We start from the raw sequence: 18,406 nt of genomic DNA, 5'->3' as shown, positions 1-18,406 counted from the left end.
TAAGATCACAAGACAAAAAGTACTATTGTTCCCACATACCAAAATAAACACTTAGAACAATGAAAAAAAAGTATCTCTTTATAATACCCAGAAAAATATAATTTTTTTACATTTATTTATTTTTGAGAGAGAGAGAAAGAGAGACAGAGCACAAGTGGGGGAGGGGCAGAGAGAGAAGGAGACACAGAATCCGAAGTAGGCTCCAGGCTCTGAGCTGTCAGCACAGAGCCTGACCCGGGGCTCGAACTCACAAACTGTGAGCCTAAGTCCAAGGCTTAACCGACTGAGCCACCCAGGCACCCCAATACCCAGAAAAATATAAAACAAGTAGAAACAAATCATAAATGTTCAGGACTGTATCAGTCAGGGTCTCAGCAGGAAACAGATGGTATGTTCAAATTAGGATAACTGGAGGTGGGTTAAAACAAAAACACTACTTACAAGGAGGGGGCAGGGTGTAGGGAAACCAGTAGGGGACAGTGTAGCAGCAACTGCAAGCTAACACCACCTTAGGTGGGTGGCATGGGAGGTGCTAGTTACTGGAATCCAAAATGAGAGGGTGCTGGAGAAAAGGCCACCTTGAAAAGCTCAGAAAACTCAGTGGAGAGACCAGCCAGCTGAGGGCATCCCAAATTTACTCTCCTCCCTTCCTCTCATCAGGGTTCCCCTTTGGCCAAATCCAATTAGAGTCAGAGAGTAAACAGAACAGAGCAGAGAGTAAACCTACAGGGGCAAAGTATCTGGCACAAGAAAGCTGGACGTGAAAAGCCACAAAACTTTACTGAAGAACCCGAAATAATTCAACACCACTACCACCAATACAGAAAGCCATGTTCCTAGAAAGTCTCAATATTTCATTATTTATTTATTAAATTTTTTTTAATGTTTATTTATTTTTTGAGAGAGAGACAAAGACAGAGGCAGAGAGAACAAGCAGGGAAGGGGCAGAGAGAGCCAGAGACACAGAATCAGAAGCAGGCTGCAGTCTCTGAGCTGTCAGCATACAGCCTGACTTGGGGCTCAAACTCACGAACCACTAGATCATGACCTGAGCCAAAGTAGGACGCTTAACCAACTGAGCCACCCAGATGCCCCGAGAAAGTCTCAATATTCTAATTGTTGATTCTGCCTATATTGTTCTACAAAAACCACAAAGGTGCAAATAAGTTCATATAGTAAGTATTACAAGGCTTATCTGGAAAAGGAAATATCTAATTAAAACCAAGAGAATTTAGAAAAAAAGAAAAATGAGAGAAGACTCCCATATCAGATACCAAAGCACATAATAATACAAGAGATATCAACAAGTAAATCCACAGAACAGAAAAGAGGGTTTAAAAATAGACACAGGCATATGGAATCATGTAAAGGTGACATTTTAAGTCAGCAGGAAAATAATGAACTACTCAGCAATAAATATTTCGGAAGAATTGGCTGTGCACTAGGAAAAAAAAATTACTTGTCCAATTGACCATACACACACACACACACACACACACACACACACACACAGTGCATGTAATTAATTATGTGCAAGCAAGAATGTAGGAAAGAATAAATGCCTAACTATTAACAGTAGTAATTCTTTGGGGAGCACTGGGACTTTTTTGTTTGTTTGTTTTTTGTTTTGTTTTGATTTTTTGGTGGTGGTGGTCCTGGTGGAAGGTTATTTGAAAATTTTTTTAATTTTTTAATTTTTTATTTTAGAGAGAGAGAGAGAGAGAGCATGAGTAGAGGAGAAAGGCAGAGAGACCCAGAGAGAGAATCTCAAGCAGATTCCATGCTCGGGGCAGAGCCCGATGTGGGGGTTGATCCCACAACTCTGGGATCGGGACCTGAGCTGAAATCAAGAGTCAGAACACTCAACCAATTGAACCACCCAGGCACCCTGATTATATGAATTTATAAAATGTGAATTTTTCATATATTCTCTGTAATATTTTAAATAGTTTAAACTGAAAAAATGGGAACTGAAAAATCAACCAAGCAGATGATGAAATCCTTAAAAAAAGAGGCATTCATATTAAATAAACAAAAATGAAAAAGAGGTATTGTGTGCTAATTCATGATATAAAAAGGCACAATCCAAGAAATCAATGTCTATTTTGCAATTTACCATTTCATCTCTGATCACTGCAATGCCAACTATTTGTTCTGCAACTTCAGCTACAAATGCTTTCAGTGATGTTCCATCCTGAAAAGATAAGCATATATTTTAAGGCCCTTAAAATATAACCATCAAGGTTTGTGTAAGCAGTCAGTAGTCGGCTGTAACTAACAACAATGACGGTCAGAGCCAACATCCTACCTTTTTGGACCATGTACTAAGTTAAATGTCCTCCCTGTGTTCATTGAACTCTCACTCCTATGAATATTATCATTTTCTCTATTTCACTTACCAGAAAATAAGGCTTGGGGGGCTGAGTAACATGCTGAGATTTCTAGTTAGTACGGGCTGGATCTGTGATTCAAACCACAGTCCCTTTGACCTGGAATCTGTTTTCCTTAGCTCTGCATTAGTGGTTCTCAAATATTGTGATCCCAGGACCCCTATTCCCTGAGGACCCCAAAGAGCTTGGTTTATGTGTGTAATATCTATCTATCACTATTTTCTATATTAGAAATTAAAATTGGGAAAATTTTGATGTTGATTCATTTTTGTTGAATTTACTAATTAAAACAAAATTCAAAATTTGACAAAAATATTTAGAGAGGAGAGTCGCATTGTTTTATATTTTTTCAAATCCCTTTAATGTCTGGCTTAATGAAAGACAGCTGGATGCTCATATCTGCTTCTTCATTCAATCTGCTGCAATATGTTATTTTGGTTGAAATATACAAAAAAAATCTGTCTTCACAAAGATACAGAGCTAGAAAACAGGGAAGTATTTAAATAATCTTTCAGATAATTATGGATATTCTTCTCTGATGCTCAACAAGTGGTACTGTTTTAAAGATCAGTTGCAGGGCACCTGGTTAAGCTTCCGACTTTGGCTCAGGTCATGATCTCACAGTTCGTGGGTTTGAGCACGTGGAACCTGCTTCCAATTCTGTGACTCCCTCTCTCTGCCCCTTCCCCTCCCGTGCTCTGTCTTTCTCAAAAATAAATATTTAAAAAAATAAAAAATAAAAGATTAATTGCATTGTGGAAGCTGAAACCATATCAGTAAACTTTGTACTCACGTGAGTACTTTTTACCTATGTGTAATGTTGTAACATCCTGTTTTATCTACAAAATATTGGCTCACCAAGCTTACACAGATTTTCCAAATGTTGACTTATGATAAAATATCAAAGCATCAGGGGCACTGGGTGGCTCAGTCAGTTGAGCGTCTGACTTTGGCTCAGGTCATGATCTCACAGTTTGTGAGTTTGAGCTCTGCACTGGGCTCTGTGCTGACAGCTCAGACCCTGGAGCCTGCTTCAGATTTTGTGTCTCCCTCTCTCTGCTCCTCTCCCACTCATGTTCTGTCTCTCAATAATAAATAAATGCTAAAAAAATTAAAAGCATCACATTTGGTGACATTGCCACCAGCCTCATCAGAAAAACTTTTAAAAATTTTTGGAAGCTGTGAAGCTCATGATGAAAGATACTGATTTTCCAAAATTCTAATTTTTTTATTGAAAGCTTGGATATTATCACAGGGAACAAATACTGTCAGTTGTTCCCTTGGAGTGACAGCCTTGCGTCTTTCATTTTTAAGACAATGTCTGCCAAGTATTCGAGACTGAGACCGAATAACCATATTTTGTCTGCCAGCTGTTCTTTCAAGTAAAAGTGGTGTTCCATGAGAACAGGGGCTAGTTCTGCATGAAAATCAAACAATTGCAGAAATGCTCTTTATTTCTTTTTTTTTTTTTTTAGAAATGCTCTTTCTTGAAACAACTAACATACTTTAGTCTGCAGTAGGAGACCTTTATGTGCACCTCGCATTTTGCCACAACAGAATATTGAAAATACAGGTACTTAAGGATTGAAATTTAATTAAGTTAGTAATTTTTACCACTTCGAGTGAAACTGGCTTTTTTTTTCTTTTTTTTATTGAAAGTTGTATTGAGATAGCTGTAGCCTCACAAGTAGTTGTAAGAAATGATACAGACAGGGGCATCTGGGTGGCTCTGTCAGCTGAGCGGCCAACTTTGGCTCAGGTCATGATCGCACGGTTAGTGGGTTTGAGCCCCATGTTGGGCTCTGTGCTGACAGCTCGGAGCCTAGAGCCTACTTCAGATTCTGTATCTCCTTCTCTTTCTGCTCCTCCCCTGCTTGCACTCTGTCTCTGTCTCTCTCTCAAAAACAAATGTTTTTTTTAAAAAAAAGAAATACAGAGAAATTCCTTCTACACTTTGCCCAGTATCCTGTCGTAGTAAGATTCTGCAAAACTCTAGCATAATATGACAAGCAGGGAATGCACATTGATGTGTGTGTGTGTGTGTGTGTGTGTATCAAGTTCTACACAATTTTATCCATGTGTAGGTTCATATATCCACCAGTACAGTTCCAACAAAAGATCCCTTGAATTACCTTGCTATAACCACACCCATCTACTTTCTGCCTTCCTCTGGCCCTTAACCTGTGGCAACAAATAATCTCTTCTCCATTTCTAAAACTGAGTTATTTCAAACATGTAATGTAAGTGGAATCATACAGTATGTAACCTTTAGGGCTTGGCTTCCCCCCACCCCAACTCAGCATAATTCTCTGCAGATTCATCCAAGCTGATGAATAAACCTACAGTTCATTCCTTTGTATTGTTAAGTACTATTCCATGGCATGGACACGTCACAGTTTACCCATTCACCTGTTGCAGGACATCTGGGCTGATTCTGACAGCTTATGAACATTCGCGTACAAGACTTCATTTCTCTGGGATAAATGCCCAGGAGTGCAATTACTAGGTCATATGGTTGCTGCATTTTTAGTTTTTATAGAAATAGCCAAAATGTCTCCCAGAGCATGGTAGCATTTTACATTCCCACTGGCAACATGTGAATGATCCTGTTTCCCTGCATCCTCCCCAGCATCTAGTGGTACCACTCTTTTTGTTTTGGCCATTGTGTTGCTGTGCAACGATGCCCTCACTAGATTTTCTTTTCCTGATGTTAACATGAGTGAATGGCGATGAAGAACTCAACGAACTCTGGTGCCGCTGCTTTGATTCACACTGAGACTCCCAAGGCTGTGCTCACCACTGCGTTTGCACCATTGGTGTGAAGATCAATACAGTGGAAAAGGAAAATACTTTCTTATTCTTATTACAGAAACAATTTTTTTGTTACTTCATGGATGCCCCTGAAAATTTATGTCTCAGAGACCTCTATGGTTCCTTAAACCACATTTCGAGAAACAGGGCGCTATATCACACTGCATTAGCAGGCCAGGAGGGAAGTAGCAAAAAAAAAAAAAAAAAAAAAAAAATGAAAAAACAAACAGATCAAGACAAACCAAAACAAAAAAACATGTTCTGGAGAGAAGTTTTCTTTTAATCTGCTACCTTATCAAATACTTGTTTGATAAATATTAAATATTTCACTGTGTTCAGGTGTTAGGTGTCTCCCTCTGGACGACTTAAAACTTAAAGTGCTTATTCAAAAGATCCAATAGCTGGAAACCTTCCCAAATGACAGTGGAAGGAAGAAATAAATTGTGGAATATTCATGCAATGAAATACTTTACACCACAATATGTGTGAGTCTCACATGTTGCTGAGCAATAAAAGCCTGATATCAGAGCACATACGGTACAATCCCTTCAAATAAAGTTCAAAAACAGGCATAACTAATTTATAATCTTAGAAGTCAAGGTGGTATTAACATGAGGAGAAAGTAACTGAATGGGAGCATGAGAGGAACTTCAGGCAGGCTGGGTTAGTCTTCAGGCAGGGGTTAGTCTGTTTCCTGAAACAGGCGCTCATTACATGGTGTATTTGAATTGTGAAATCTATCAAGCTGTTCATTGGTTATAGCTCAATAAGACTTTTTTTTTTTAAATAAAATTTATCAAAAATGTAACAGCATTTCTCCAACTCCATGTGCTGTTCCATGTCTGGTTAAGTTAACTGTCATGGTCCTCAAGAAAGCAGTGTTAACATAAGGACTCCTAGAAAGAGAACCCAACATTTGTCATACAAGATCTTTCCTAGCTCATCCATTCCCTGAGGACATAGCCAGCTCAACAACAACAAAAAAAAACCCTTCTAGACAGAATCACACATCCAAATGGAGTTCCATCAGACTGGATAGGTCTGATATCCAGTGTTGCTGGTTAAGCACCAAGCACCACAGGTTCCTGAGCTACCATTCCCTAACCTCAGTCAGATATTCCTATTCCAAGCCCTGAGATCTATCCTGTTTCAGGATACTTGTCTGGATCAAGTCCAAATTTTCTATCTCTGTGATAAAGATTTAGAATATCTGACCAGCACTCTGCCTTGGGGCCACCAGTGAGGAGAACACCCTCACTTCCTTAAACCCCAGTTTCCCAGGTTTTCTTTTCCTGCTCCCATCTTCCAACTCCACCTTTGCCTCCCCACCACACAATTCTCCAACTGAGATCCAAGGAAACCTCAAGGCTGAAACTACATGGGTCATAATGGTCCCGTATCACGAGGGAAAGGAAGCCAATCGGGTCACAGTAGGTACTTACAGGGTCTCTGTGAGCCTCATTGTATTGCTTTAAATCCTCCAATATACTTTTATTCAGCATGAGAGTGCTAACAAGGTTTTCAACACCAGGAGTATCCGACAAAGAGGCTAATCTTATTTTAATAGACCTGGATGAGGAGAGATACTTTTTTTTAGGTTAAGGTACTAAAATATATATCCTCCCCCTCAAAATGAACAGAATTATAATGTATCACATATACATAAAATAATATTAAGCAAAAATGTTCATGTAACATTAGCGTTTGATTAATTATAAAAGTAACTCATTTCATTCTAGAAATGTATTTTCATTAACCAGAGAGAACACAAAGTTACACTCTAGATGCATTTATTTTGAAATGTTCCATCCAGTCTAAGATGGAAACATAGGAAGATCCTGAATTCATCTCCTCCCACAGACACACCAAATGTACTGCTACATATGGAATAATTCCCTCTGCAAAAGACCTCAAAATTAGCTGAATGGCTCCTTCACAACAAACAATAAAGGGCCACATCAAGATGGTAGAAGAGGCAGAGATTCAGTCTTGCCAAAAAACCTCACCCTAGCACAGTGACCCACGATTGGGAGAGATCTCACAAATATGGAACTTCTATTTACCCTCTCTCTGCCTCGCTAAAACTCTGAGGGGTGCAGTCCACACAGGGGGCTCTCTTTGATTACCTGGGTCTGGGAGCCAGGGAGGCTTGTGTTCTTGGGTCCCGTGGGGCTGTAACAATCACAGAGGCAGTTCTTGGCAGGCTACCACCCCTAGGGCACTGCACAGGTTGCAGACTGAAACACACCCTGGTCTTCCTGTGAAAAAGGCCTATGTACTTGTCCTGGAGCTGCAGCCTGAGGGGCAGGCCTCAGGTTTGCTACACATCTAGCAGCTATGGAGTGTCCAAAGAAAGTAGGCCAGAGGGTGCCAACTTTGTGCTCTCCCTTAGCTTTGCTACAGCTTGCCAGTAACTCCCAGAAAAGAGCTTATACACTTGTCTGAAGCCCCCAAATTTTTAAATATCACCCAAGATGCAGCTCCAGGTCACCTGATCTGGAGATGACCAGGATTTATGACTGTAGTGCCACAGAACTGTATATATTTGAATACTTTGAAAGCTGCTGCATGAAGGTCTGGCTTTGAATCAGCCTGGAAGTAGGTGCTGAATGAATGCTCTCTTTGAAACATGGACAGCCTTGGTACTCTCTCAATAAATGGGACATATCATGAATAAATCAGGCTGCTTAGACAATCACAAAGGATCGAGAAACAACCAAGAGCTAGGACAAGTTTAAACAATAGGCTCCTCCTTCCCTCCTTTAAGATTGGGAAAGGTAGCTGTTTTGCCTAACACATAGAAGCAAACACAGAGAGTCAAACGAAATGAGTAAACAGAAATATATTTCTTTTTTTCTTTTTTATTTTTTTAATATGAAATTTATTGTCAAATTGGTTTCCATACAACACCCAGTGCTCATCCCAACAGGTGCCCTCCTCAATACCCATCACCCACCCTCCCCTAACTCCCACCCCCCATCAACCATCAGATTGTTCTCAGTTTTTAAGAGTCTCTTATGGTTTGGCTCCCTCCCTCTCTAACTTTTTGTTTCCTTCCCCTCCCCCATGGTCTTCTGTTAAGTTTCTCAGGATCCATACAGGAGTGAAAACATATGGTATCTGTCTTTCTCTGTATGACTTATTTCACTTAGTATAACACTCTCCAGTTCCATCCATGTTGCTACAAAAGGCCATATTTCATTCTTTCTCATTGCCATGTAGTATTCCATTGTGTATATAAGAACTCACCAAACTCCACACCCAAAAAACAAATAATCCAGTGAAGAAATGGGCAGAAAACATGAAAAGACACTTCTCTAAAGAAGACATCCAGATGGCCAACAGGCATATGAAATATGCTCAATGTCGCTCCTCATCAGGGAAATACAAATAAAAACCACACTCAGATACCACCTCACACCAGTCAGAGTGGCTAAAATGAACAAATCAGGAGACTATAAATGTTAGAGAGGATGTGGAGAAATGGGAACTCTCTTGCACTGTTGGTGGGAATGCAAACTGGTGCAGCCTCTCTGGAAAACAGTGTGGAGGTTCCTCAAAAAATTAAAAATAGATCTACCCTATGACCCAGCAATAGCACTGCTAGGAATTTACCCAAGGGATACAGGAGTGCTGATGCGTAGGGGCACTCGTACCCCAATGTTTATAGCAGCACTCTCAACAATAGCCAAATTATGGAAACAGCCTAAATGTCTATCAACAGATGAATGGATAAAGAAATATGTTTCCAGTGGAAGAACAAGATAAAACCTCAGAAAAAATCTTAATGAAATGAAGATAAGTAACTTACCTGATTAAGAGTTCAAAATAATGGTCATAAGGATGCTCACCAAAAATGGGAGAAATATGAATGACCACAGTGAGAACTTCCACAGAGATAGGAAATACAAGGAAGTACCAACCAGAAGTCACAGAGCTGAAGAATACATTAAATGAAAAATACACGAGAGGGGGTTACTAGCAGACTAGATGAAGCAGAAGAAAGAATCAGTGATCCAGCAGACAGGGCAGTGGAACTCATCTACACAGAGCAGGGAAGAGAAAAAGGAATGTAAAAAGTGAAGACAGCCTAAGGGTACCCATGGGACAACATCAAGCAGAAAACCATTCACACTATTGGAGTCCCAGAAGAAGAGAGAGAGACAAGGGCAAAAAATGTATTTGAAGAAACCATGGCTGAGAACTTCCCTAACCTGGGGAAGAAAACAGACATCCAGATCCAGGAAGCACAGAGTGTTCCAAATAAGATGAACTCAAAAAGATCCACACTAATAAATATAATTAGAATGTCAAAAGTTAAAGATAAAGAGAGAATCTTAAGAGCAGGAAGAAAACAACAACTTGTTCTGTAGAAGGGAACCACCCTAAGACTATTAGCAGAATTTTCAGCAGAGTCTTTACAGGCTGGAAGGCAGTGGCAGGATACATACAAAGTAATGAAAGGAACACACTTCCAACCAAGAAGACTCTGCCCACCAACGCTGTTACTCAGAATTAAGAGATGAAGAGTTTCCCAGACAAGTAAAAACTAAAGGAGTTCATCACCACTAAACTGGCCTTACAAGAAATGTCAGAAAGGGCACTAATTAGAAACTAGAAAACATATGAAAGAATAAATCTCACTGGTAAAAGTAAATATATAGTAAAGGTAGTGAATTAATCACTTGCAAAGCTAGTATGAAAGTTAAAAAACAAAAAAAAAGTAGTAAAAATAACTATAGCTTCAATTATTAGTTAAGGGATACACAAAGTAAGATGTAAAATGTGACCTCAAAAACACAAAACATGGGGGTGGAGTGAGTAAAAATGTAGTCCTTTAGAATGTGTTCAAACTTAAATTGCTATCAACTTAAAATAGACTATTTTATATTATATATATGCATATATATAAATAGTGCCCCTTCTTTTCAGCTTAAAGGGATCTGTTTACATCTTGTCTATAAGAGACTCACTTCAGACATAAAGACATACAGACTGAAAGTGAAGGGATAGAGAAAGATATTCCATGCAAATAGAAGCTAAAAGAAAGCTAGGGTTATATCAGACAAGGCTATAGCTATATCACACAAAACAGGCTTTAAAACAAAGACTAAACTAAAAGACAAAGACATGGGGGTGCCTGGGTGGCTCAGTCAGTTAAGCGTCAGACTACAGCTCAGGTCATGATCTCATGGTTTGTGGGTTTGAGTCTCGCATTGGGCTCTGTGCTGACAGCTCAGAGCCTGCAGCCTGCTAAGAATTTCTGTGCCTCCCTCTCTCTCTGACCCTCCCTGCTCATGCCCAGCATCTCTCTGTCTCAAAAATAAATAAACATTAAAAAATTTAATAAAAAAGATAAAGACGGGCATTAAATAATGATAAAGAGATAAATATTTATGTGTATAGTATAGGAGCACCTAAATGGGAGAGATTTATAGCAATACAATAGCAGGGGACTTTAATATCCTACTACATCACTGGATAGATCATCCAGACAGAAAATAAAAAAGGAAACAGCAGCCTTAAGTGACTTATTAGACCATGTGGACTTAACATACAGATATACAAAACATTTCATCCAAAAACAGCAGAATATCCATTCTTCTCAAGTGCATCTGGAACACTCTCCAGAATGGATCATATGTTAGGCTACAAAACAAATTTAAATAAATGTAAGAAGACTGAAATCATATCAAGCATCTTTCCAACCATACTGGTATGAAACAACAAAGCTATTACAAGAAAAAAACTGGAAAAATCACTAATATGTGGAGATTAAACAACATGCTGCTGGACAACAAATGAGTCAACAAACAGATCAAAAGGCAAGTTTAAAAATACCTTGAGAGAAATGAAAATTAAAATACATCATACCAAAATCTACTGAATGCAGCAAAAATAGTTCTTAGAGGAAGTTCATGGTGATATAGGCTTACCTCAAAAACAAGAAAAATCTCAAATAAACAATCTATCTAACTTACACCTAAAGGAACTAGAAGAAGAACATATGAAGCCCGAAGTTAATAGAAGAAAGGAAGTCACAAAGATCAGAGCAGAAATAAATGAAATGGAGACTAAAAAGACAATAGAAAACATCAATGAAATGAAGAGCTGATTCTTTAAAAAGATAAACCTTCAGCTCGGCCTACCAAGAAAAAAGAGAGGGCTCAAGTAAATAAAATCAGAAATGAAAGAATATGAATAATTACATGCCAACAAATTGGACAACCTAGAAGAAATGGATAAATTACGGGAAACATATACTCTTCCAAGACTGGATCATGAAGAAATAGAAAATCTTAATAGATCAGTAGTGAGGAAATTGAATTAGTAATAAAAAACTTCCCAACAGGGGCGCCTGGGTGGCGCAGTCGGTTAAGCGTCCTACTTCAGCCAGGTCACGATCTCGCGGTCCGTGAGTTCGAGCCCCGCGTCAGGCTCTGGGCTGATGGCTCAGAGCCTGGAGCCTGTTTCCGATTCTGTGTCTCCCTCTCTCTCTGCCCCTCCCCTGTTCATGCTCGGTCTCTCTCTGTCCCAAAAATAAATAAACGTTGAAAAAAAAAAAATTAAAAAAAAAAAAAAACTTCCCAACAAACAAAAAGTCAAGGGCCAGACAGTTTCACTGTGAATTCTACCAAACATGCAAAGAAGATTTAATACCAATCCTCAAACTCTTCCAAAAAATTGAAGAGAAGGGGATATTTCCAAACTCATTTTAGGAGGCAAGCATTACCTGGTACCAAAACTAGACAAAGACACCACAAAAAGAGAAAATTAAGGGCCAATATCCTTGATAAACATAGATGAAAAAATCCTCAACAAACTATTAGCAAACTGAATTCAACAATACATTAAGAAGACCACACACCATGATCAAGGGGGACTTACTCCAGGGAGGCAAGAATAGTTCAATGTCCACAAATCAAATCAATCAATGTGATACACCACATTAACAAAATGAAAGACAAAAATCATACAATCATTTCAATAGATGCAGAAAAGCGTATAACAAAATTCAATATCCATTCATGATAAACTCTCAACAAAGTAGGCATAGAGGGAGCATACCTCAACATAATAAAGGCCATAAATGACAAACCCACAGCTAAGATCATACTCAGTGGCGTAAAACTGTCCTCTAAGATCAGGAACAAGACAAGAATGCCTACACTCACCATTTTTATTAAATACAGTGCTATAAGTCCTAGGCAGAGCAATTAGGCAAGAAGAAGAAATAAAAGACATCCAAATTGGAAAGGAAGAAGTGAAACTCACTATTTGCAGATGACATTATTTTACATATGGAAAATCCTAAAGACTTCCCCCCAAAACTGCTAGAACTAATAAACAAATTCAGTAAAGTTACAGGATACAAATTCGCTACACAAAAATCTATTGCATTTCTATACACTAACAATGAACTATCAGAAAAATTAAGAAAACTATCCAATTTACAATTGCATCAAAAGAATAAAATACCTAAGAATAAATTTAACCAAGGAAGTGAAAGACCAGCACACTGAGAATTATAATACATAGATGAAAGAAATTGGAGTCACAAATAAATGGGAAGTATTCCCATGCTCATGAATTGGAAGAATCAATATTGTTAAAATGTCTTTATTACCCAGAGAAACATACAGATTCAGTGCAATCCCTAAGAAAATTACAATGGCATTTTTCATAGAAATAGAACAAATATTCCTAAAATTTGTATGGAATCACAAAAGGCCCTAAATAGCCAAAGCAACCTTGAGAAAGAACAAAGCCAGAAGCATCATGCTCCCTGATTTCAAACTGTATTACAAAGTAACAGTAATCACAAAAGTATAGTATTGGCATAAAACAGACACATAGATTAATGGAACAGAATTGATTTCCCAGAAATAAACACATGCTTACATGATCAATTAATATGTGACAAAGGAGGCAAGAACACACAAAAATCAACACAAAACGCATTAAAGACTTTAATGTAAGATGAAACCATAAAACTCCTAGAAGAGAACATACATGGTAAGCTCCTTGACACTGGACTTGGCAATGATATATTGGAACTGAATACAAAAGGAAAGGCAACAAAGTCAAAGAATAAACAAGTGGGAATACGTGAAATTAAAAATCTTCTGCAGAGCAAAGGAAATCACCAACAAAATGACAGGCAATCTACTGAAGGAAGAAAATATATATCTGATAGGAAATTATATATCTGATGAGGGGTGAATATTTAAAATATATAAAGAATTCATGCAACTCAATAGCAAAAAAATAATAATCATCTGATTTAAAAATGGGCAGATGATCTGAACATACATTTTTCCAAAGAAGACAGATGATCAACAGATACATGCAAATCAAAACCACAGTAAGATATCACCTCACACCTATTAGGAGGCCTATAAGAAAAGAAAAGAAAAGAAAAGAAAAGAAAAGAAAAGAAAAGAAAAGAAAAGAAAAGAAAAGAAAAAAGAAGAAAAGAAAAAAGAAAAGAAGAGAAAGAAAAGAGAAAAGAAAAGAAAAATAAATAACAAGTGTTGGTGAGGTTGCAGAGAAAAGGGATCACTCATGCACTATTGATGGGAATGTTAATTGATGCAGCTGCTATGGAAAACATTGTAGAGGTTCCTCAAAAAATTACAAATAAAACTACATATAATCCAGCAATTCTACCTCTGGGTGCTTATTCAAAGAAAATGGGGACACTAACTCAAAGGGATATATGCACCCTATGTTCACTGCAGCATTATTTATAATGGTCAGGATATGGAAACAAGTATCTATTGATGGATGGATGGATAAAGAGGATGTGGTGTGTATATACAATGGAATACTACTTAGCCATAAAGAATAATGTAATCTGGCCACTTGCAACAGCATGGATGGATCTTGAGGGTGTTATGTTAAGTGCAATAAGTCAGAGAAAGACAAATATTGTATGCTTTAACTTATTTGTGGAATCTAAAAACCAAAACAAAGAAACAAAACTCAAAGATACAGAGAACTGAAAAGTGGTTGCCGGAGGGGAAGGGGTTGGGATTTGGTAAAATGGGTGAAGGGTGTCAAAAGGCACAAACTTCCAGTTACAAAATAAAAGTCATGGGCATGTAATGAACAGCACTGTGACCATACTCAACAAGACTGCAGTGCATATTTAAAAGCTGCCAGAGGGTAAATCTTAAAAGTTCTCATCACAAGAAAACAAAAAGTATAATTCTGCATGCTGATGGATGGGAATTGGACTTACTGTGGTGATCATTTCACAGTGCATACAAATACCAAATCATTATGTTGTACACTTGAAACTAATATAATGTTGCATCAACTATACCTCAAAAAAAAAGATGACAGACATAAAAATAATAATAGTTGAGATCATGCTTTATTTCATATTTACTTCATGTGTAAAGTCAAATTCTTCCCCAAATGTTGAAAGTATGTTAAGAAGTGGGGTGCCTGGGTGGCTCATTCAGTTAGGCACCTGACTCTTGGTTTCGGCTCAGGTCATGATCTCACAGCTTCATGGGTTCAAGACCCACATTGGGCTCTGCGTTGGTGGTGCGGAGCCTGCTTGGGATTCTCTCTCTCTCTGCCCCTCCCCCACTTGTGCTGACTCTCTCTCAAAATAAATATATAAATTTAAAAAAATTAAAACAAAATAAAGTGTGTTAAAAACTTAAGAGATGACATTGAACCTGGGCTGGCTTCATGAGTCTTTAAATTCCTAATGATTTAATCTTTGATTTTGTGTTTTTACATGAAGTCAAGAAGACAATGGAGCGTGTCCAGGGGTTTGATGCCACAGCTCATGCATGGTACCTACCTCCCACCATCGCTCCATGGCTTCTCTCCCACTTGTTTCCTGCCTCCAGAATCTTGGGCCCCGCAGGGCCTCCCCATCCCTGCCCCGTGACTACTGTGGCCCTCTGACAGAAGTGACAACTGGATTGCATTGGTGGGGGAGGCCCACATGCAGCCATTATGCTCTACCTTCATGGGGTCCTGGACACAGGCATGGGGAGGGTGGAGTATCAGGTACAAGCCCCATTGAGTCTCTAGTTAGAGCAAGCTAGTGGCCATGATCACCCAGGGCAGGCAGTGCCATGGGTGCTCAGCTGGCAACTCAGTGTGGATCTTGCCTGCCCCTCACCCAAGTACTTAGTGCAGCCAAGTGCAGAGGTTGTAGGCCACTGGAGAATGCCTACTTGCCTCTGGTTGGAGTGGCGAGCCCATGGGAAGATGACTTCTCCATCTAAAGATGCGCTGCATATTATATAGCTGGCCTGGCACTGAATGCTCTCCAGTCACTAGGGTGTTATTACTAAATAAAGGAGTGCTGTTCCTCCTCCCATTAATAAAGTGACATATTCTAACCCACTTAGTTGTCACTTACAGTGAATATTTTGTGCTTAAATTTTAATGCATGCTTCCATATAGCATGATAGGTAGCATATTTACAAAGAACAATCTACATCTATAATTAACTGATATAAAGATGATCAATTAATATAACCTTAATAATATAAATATTTTGAGCAATATTTAAGTGAAGGATAAGAACTTTGTTCTGATATGGCCACCTTATGCCAAGATCTAATTCAGAAGGATTATGTAAAAAACAACACCACAAAAATACAGGAAAATACTCAAGGAAATGAAGACCATATGGCCACACAAAACCTTGTACTTGAATTTTTATGGCAGCATTATTCACAATAGCCCCAAAGATGGAAAGAGCCCAAATCTCTATCCACTTCTGAAGGGATAAACAAAATGTGATCTATCTATAATGGAATCTATAATTCAGCCACAGAAAGAAATGAAGTACTGACACATGCCACAACATGGATGAACTAGAAAACATTATGCTAAGTGAAAGAAGCCACATAGAAAAGGCCATATATTATACAATTCCATTTATATGAAATGTTCAGAACAGGCAAATTTATAGAGACAGAAAGTAGACTTGCTTCCACCAGAGGCTGGGGTGGCAGGAGAGAATAGGAGTGACTGCTAATTTGGGTGATGAAAATATTTTGGAACCAGAGAGGAGCTCAATAAACATCCACTAAAGGAATGAACGATGAAGCTTTCATGCAGATGACCAGAGAGTTTCCCCCATGCTTCTGTATATGGTCAGTGCTATAGTAGCATTGCTGAGTGTTGTGGAGGGGGGCCTGGGTGGCTCAGTTGGTTAAGCATCTGACTCTTGATTTGGGCTCAGGTCATGATCTTGTGGTTTTGTGAGTTCAAGCCCCACGTCAGGCTCTGTGCTGACTGCGCAAAGCCTGCTTAGAATTCTCCCTCTCTCTCTGCCCCTACCCTGCTCGTGCTCTCTCTCTCAAAACAAACAAACAAACAAACAAACAAACACACACACAAACAAACAAAGAGTATTGTGGAACCAGGAGGTGAATGAGCATGTGACATTTTTTTCCACGTCTCTATTGGTGGTCCACTCTGAAAGGCCAGGGTTTTTCCTAGCCCACAGCATCTCTCAATAACGTTTAATGGAATATGAGGCTGTTTTACTGCCAAGTATCACAAAAACACGAACATAATTTCACCAGTTTGTCCATGAAAATGTATTGATTAGAGGACACAACCGTTTTGTTGCATTGTGAGGCTCTCATCTTCGCTATTTAAGTTTGCCAAAGAGGAACACTTCACAACCTTCATGTGTTCCCAGACTTCCATGGAGAGAAATGGGCAATAGCAGTATGTTTTTGCACTACTCTAATCTAATGGTACACTGTCCAATATGGCAGCAATAAGCCACACATGGCTACTGAGCAATTGAAAGGTAGCATCTCTGGGGCACCTGGGTGACTCAGTTGGTTAGGCATCCAACTTTGGCTCAGGTCATGATCTTACAGTTCATGAGTTCAAGCCCAGCATTGGGCTCTGTGCTGACAGCTCAGAGCCTAGGGCCTATTTCGGATTTTGTGTCTCTTCCTCTCTGCCCCTCCCCCACCGCACTCTGTTTCTCTCTCTTTCAAAAATAAACAAACATTTAAAAAATTAAAAAATAAAAAAGAAAGGGGGCATCTCCAAATTGAGATGTGCTATATGCGTAAAATACCCACTGAATTCTGAAGACTTGGTACAAAAAAAAGAATGTAAATAAAGTATCTCACTGATACTTCTTTTATAGTGATGATACGTTGAAACAATAATATTTGGATATAAGGGGTTAAATAATAAATATTACCATTAACTTCACTCAATTTTTAAGCTTTTTAATTAATAGGGCTATCAGAACATTTAAAATTACCCCTGTGGCTCACCCTGTATTTTTATTGGGCAAGGCTACTCTCTGTTGCCTAGTGTACAAAAAATTGCTGAGCAATTTTTCCATTGTTGTTTTGCTCAGCTCAAAAAGCCAATGTAGGTTTCCTCCACAGGTGACCTTTTCAGCAGGGGTTTTGAGGCAAGTGGCCAGTGTGCATATGACTGCTTACAGATTGGAATGGCTGCTTGTTCGTTTTGCCTTTAATGGTATAAGGGGACAGGGACCTGTGGCCACCTGATAGGAAATACAAATGGGGCAATAATCAGATGGCCTAATTGCTTTTATACAGCAACTGACAGGAACTCCAGAAAAAGTAAAAAATGAATATACATAAGAGGCAGATTCTCACTTAAAATGTATTCCTTAAAAAATCAATTATTAAAGTGGCTTTATTGAGAATGGTGCATTCAGTCAGTAACAAATACTGATTAAACACCTACTGAATGCCCGGTGTGTGTTCTGGGTATTGGGGATCCTTCAGAGAACAAGACAGTCCACACCTCCTGCTCTTATGGAGCTGATCTATTGATTCCAGAACCATCTTCTGAGAAATAATTGTGAAATTCCTTAAGGTTTTAGATAATGTATATGAGGTTAGAGATGGACCAGGAGTTATGGAGAACTTGGCCTGTGTTTCAGTAGAAAGCCCTTGAAAAATAAAACCAGCTTCAAAACAAAGTTGTAAGGATGCTTAGTGTTTTATTCCCAACATGTGTGATCCTTAATTAAATGGAATTATCTAAAAATATATATGGGTGTCATATACACATGCACACACCAAAGGGAGATTGTATTTACTGTTGAATTAGCAAGAAGCCATCTTTATTCCTTGCCATATTTTCAGATAAATCTAAAGATTAAGAAAATTAATTGAGGGTTTACAAAATGATGCTAAGACCTTCTGTGGAATGAACTT

General features: G+C 38.7%; 1 protein-coding gene across 8 annotated transcripts in view; it reads right to left on the bottom strand.

Moving 5' to 3' along the window:
• The window catches only part of CFAP61 (cilia and flagella associated protein 61), a 289,083-nt gene that overhangs the window by 152,711 nt on the left and 117,966 nt on the right, over positions 1-18,406 (bottom strand). For 6 of the 8 annotated variants that reach the window (XM_047854160.1, XM_047854163.1, XM_047854167.1 and 3 more), the window contains 2 exons: positions 6,644-6,770; positions 2,117-2,194 (listed from right to left, as the gene is read on the bottom strand). In XM_047854160.1, coding sequence (XP_047710116.1) covers positions 2,117-2,194; positions 6,644-6,770 — 205 coding nt within the window. The remainder of the gene's footprint in view (positions 1-2,116; positions 2,195-6,643; positions 6,771-18,406) is intronic. The other 2 variants (XM_047854162.1, XM_047854166.1) reach the window with 2 other exon arrangements.

The sequence above is a fragment of the Prionailurus viverrinus genome, chromosome A3, assembly GCF_022837055.1.
Source record: "Prionailurus viverrinus isolate Anna chromosome A3, UM_Priviv_1.0, whole genome shotgun sequence".
NCBI lineage: Eukaryota > Metazoa > Chordata > Mammalia > Carnivora > Felidae > Prionailurus > Prionailurus viverrinus.
This window is presented reverse-complemented; position numbering and strand designations above follow the sequence as displayed.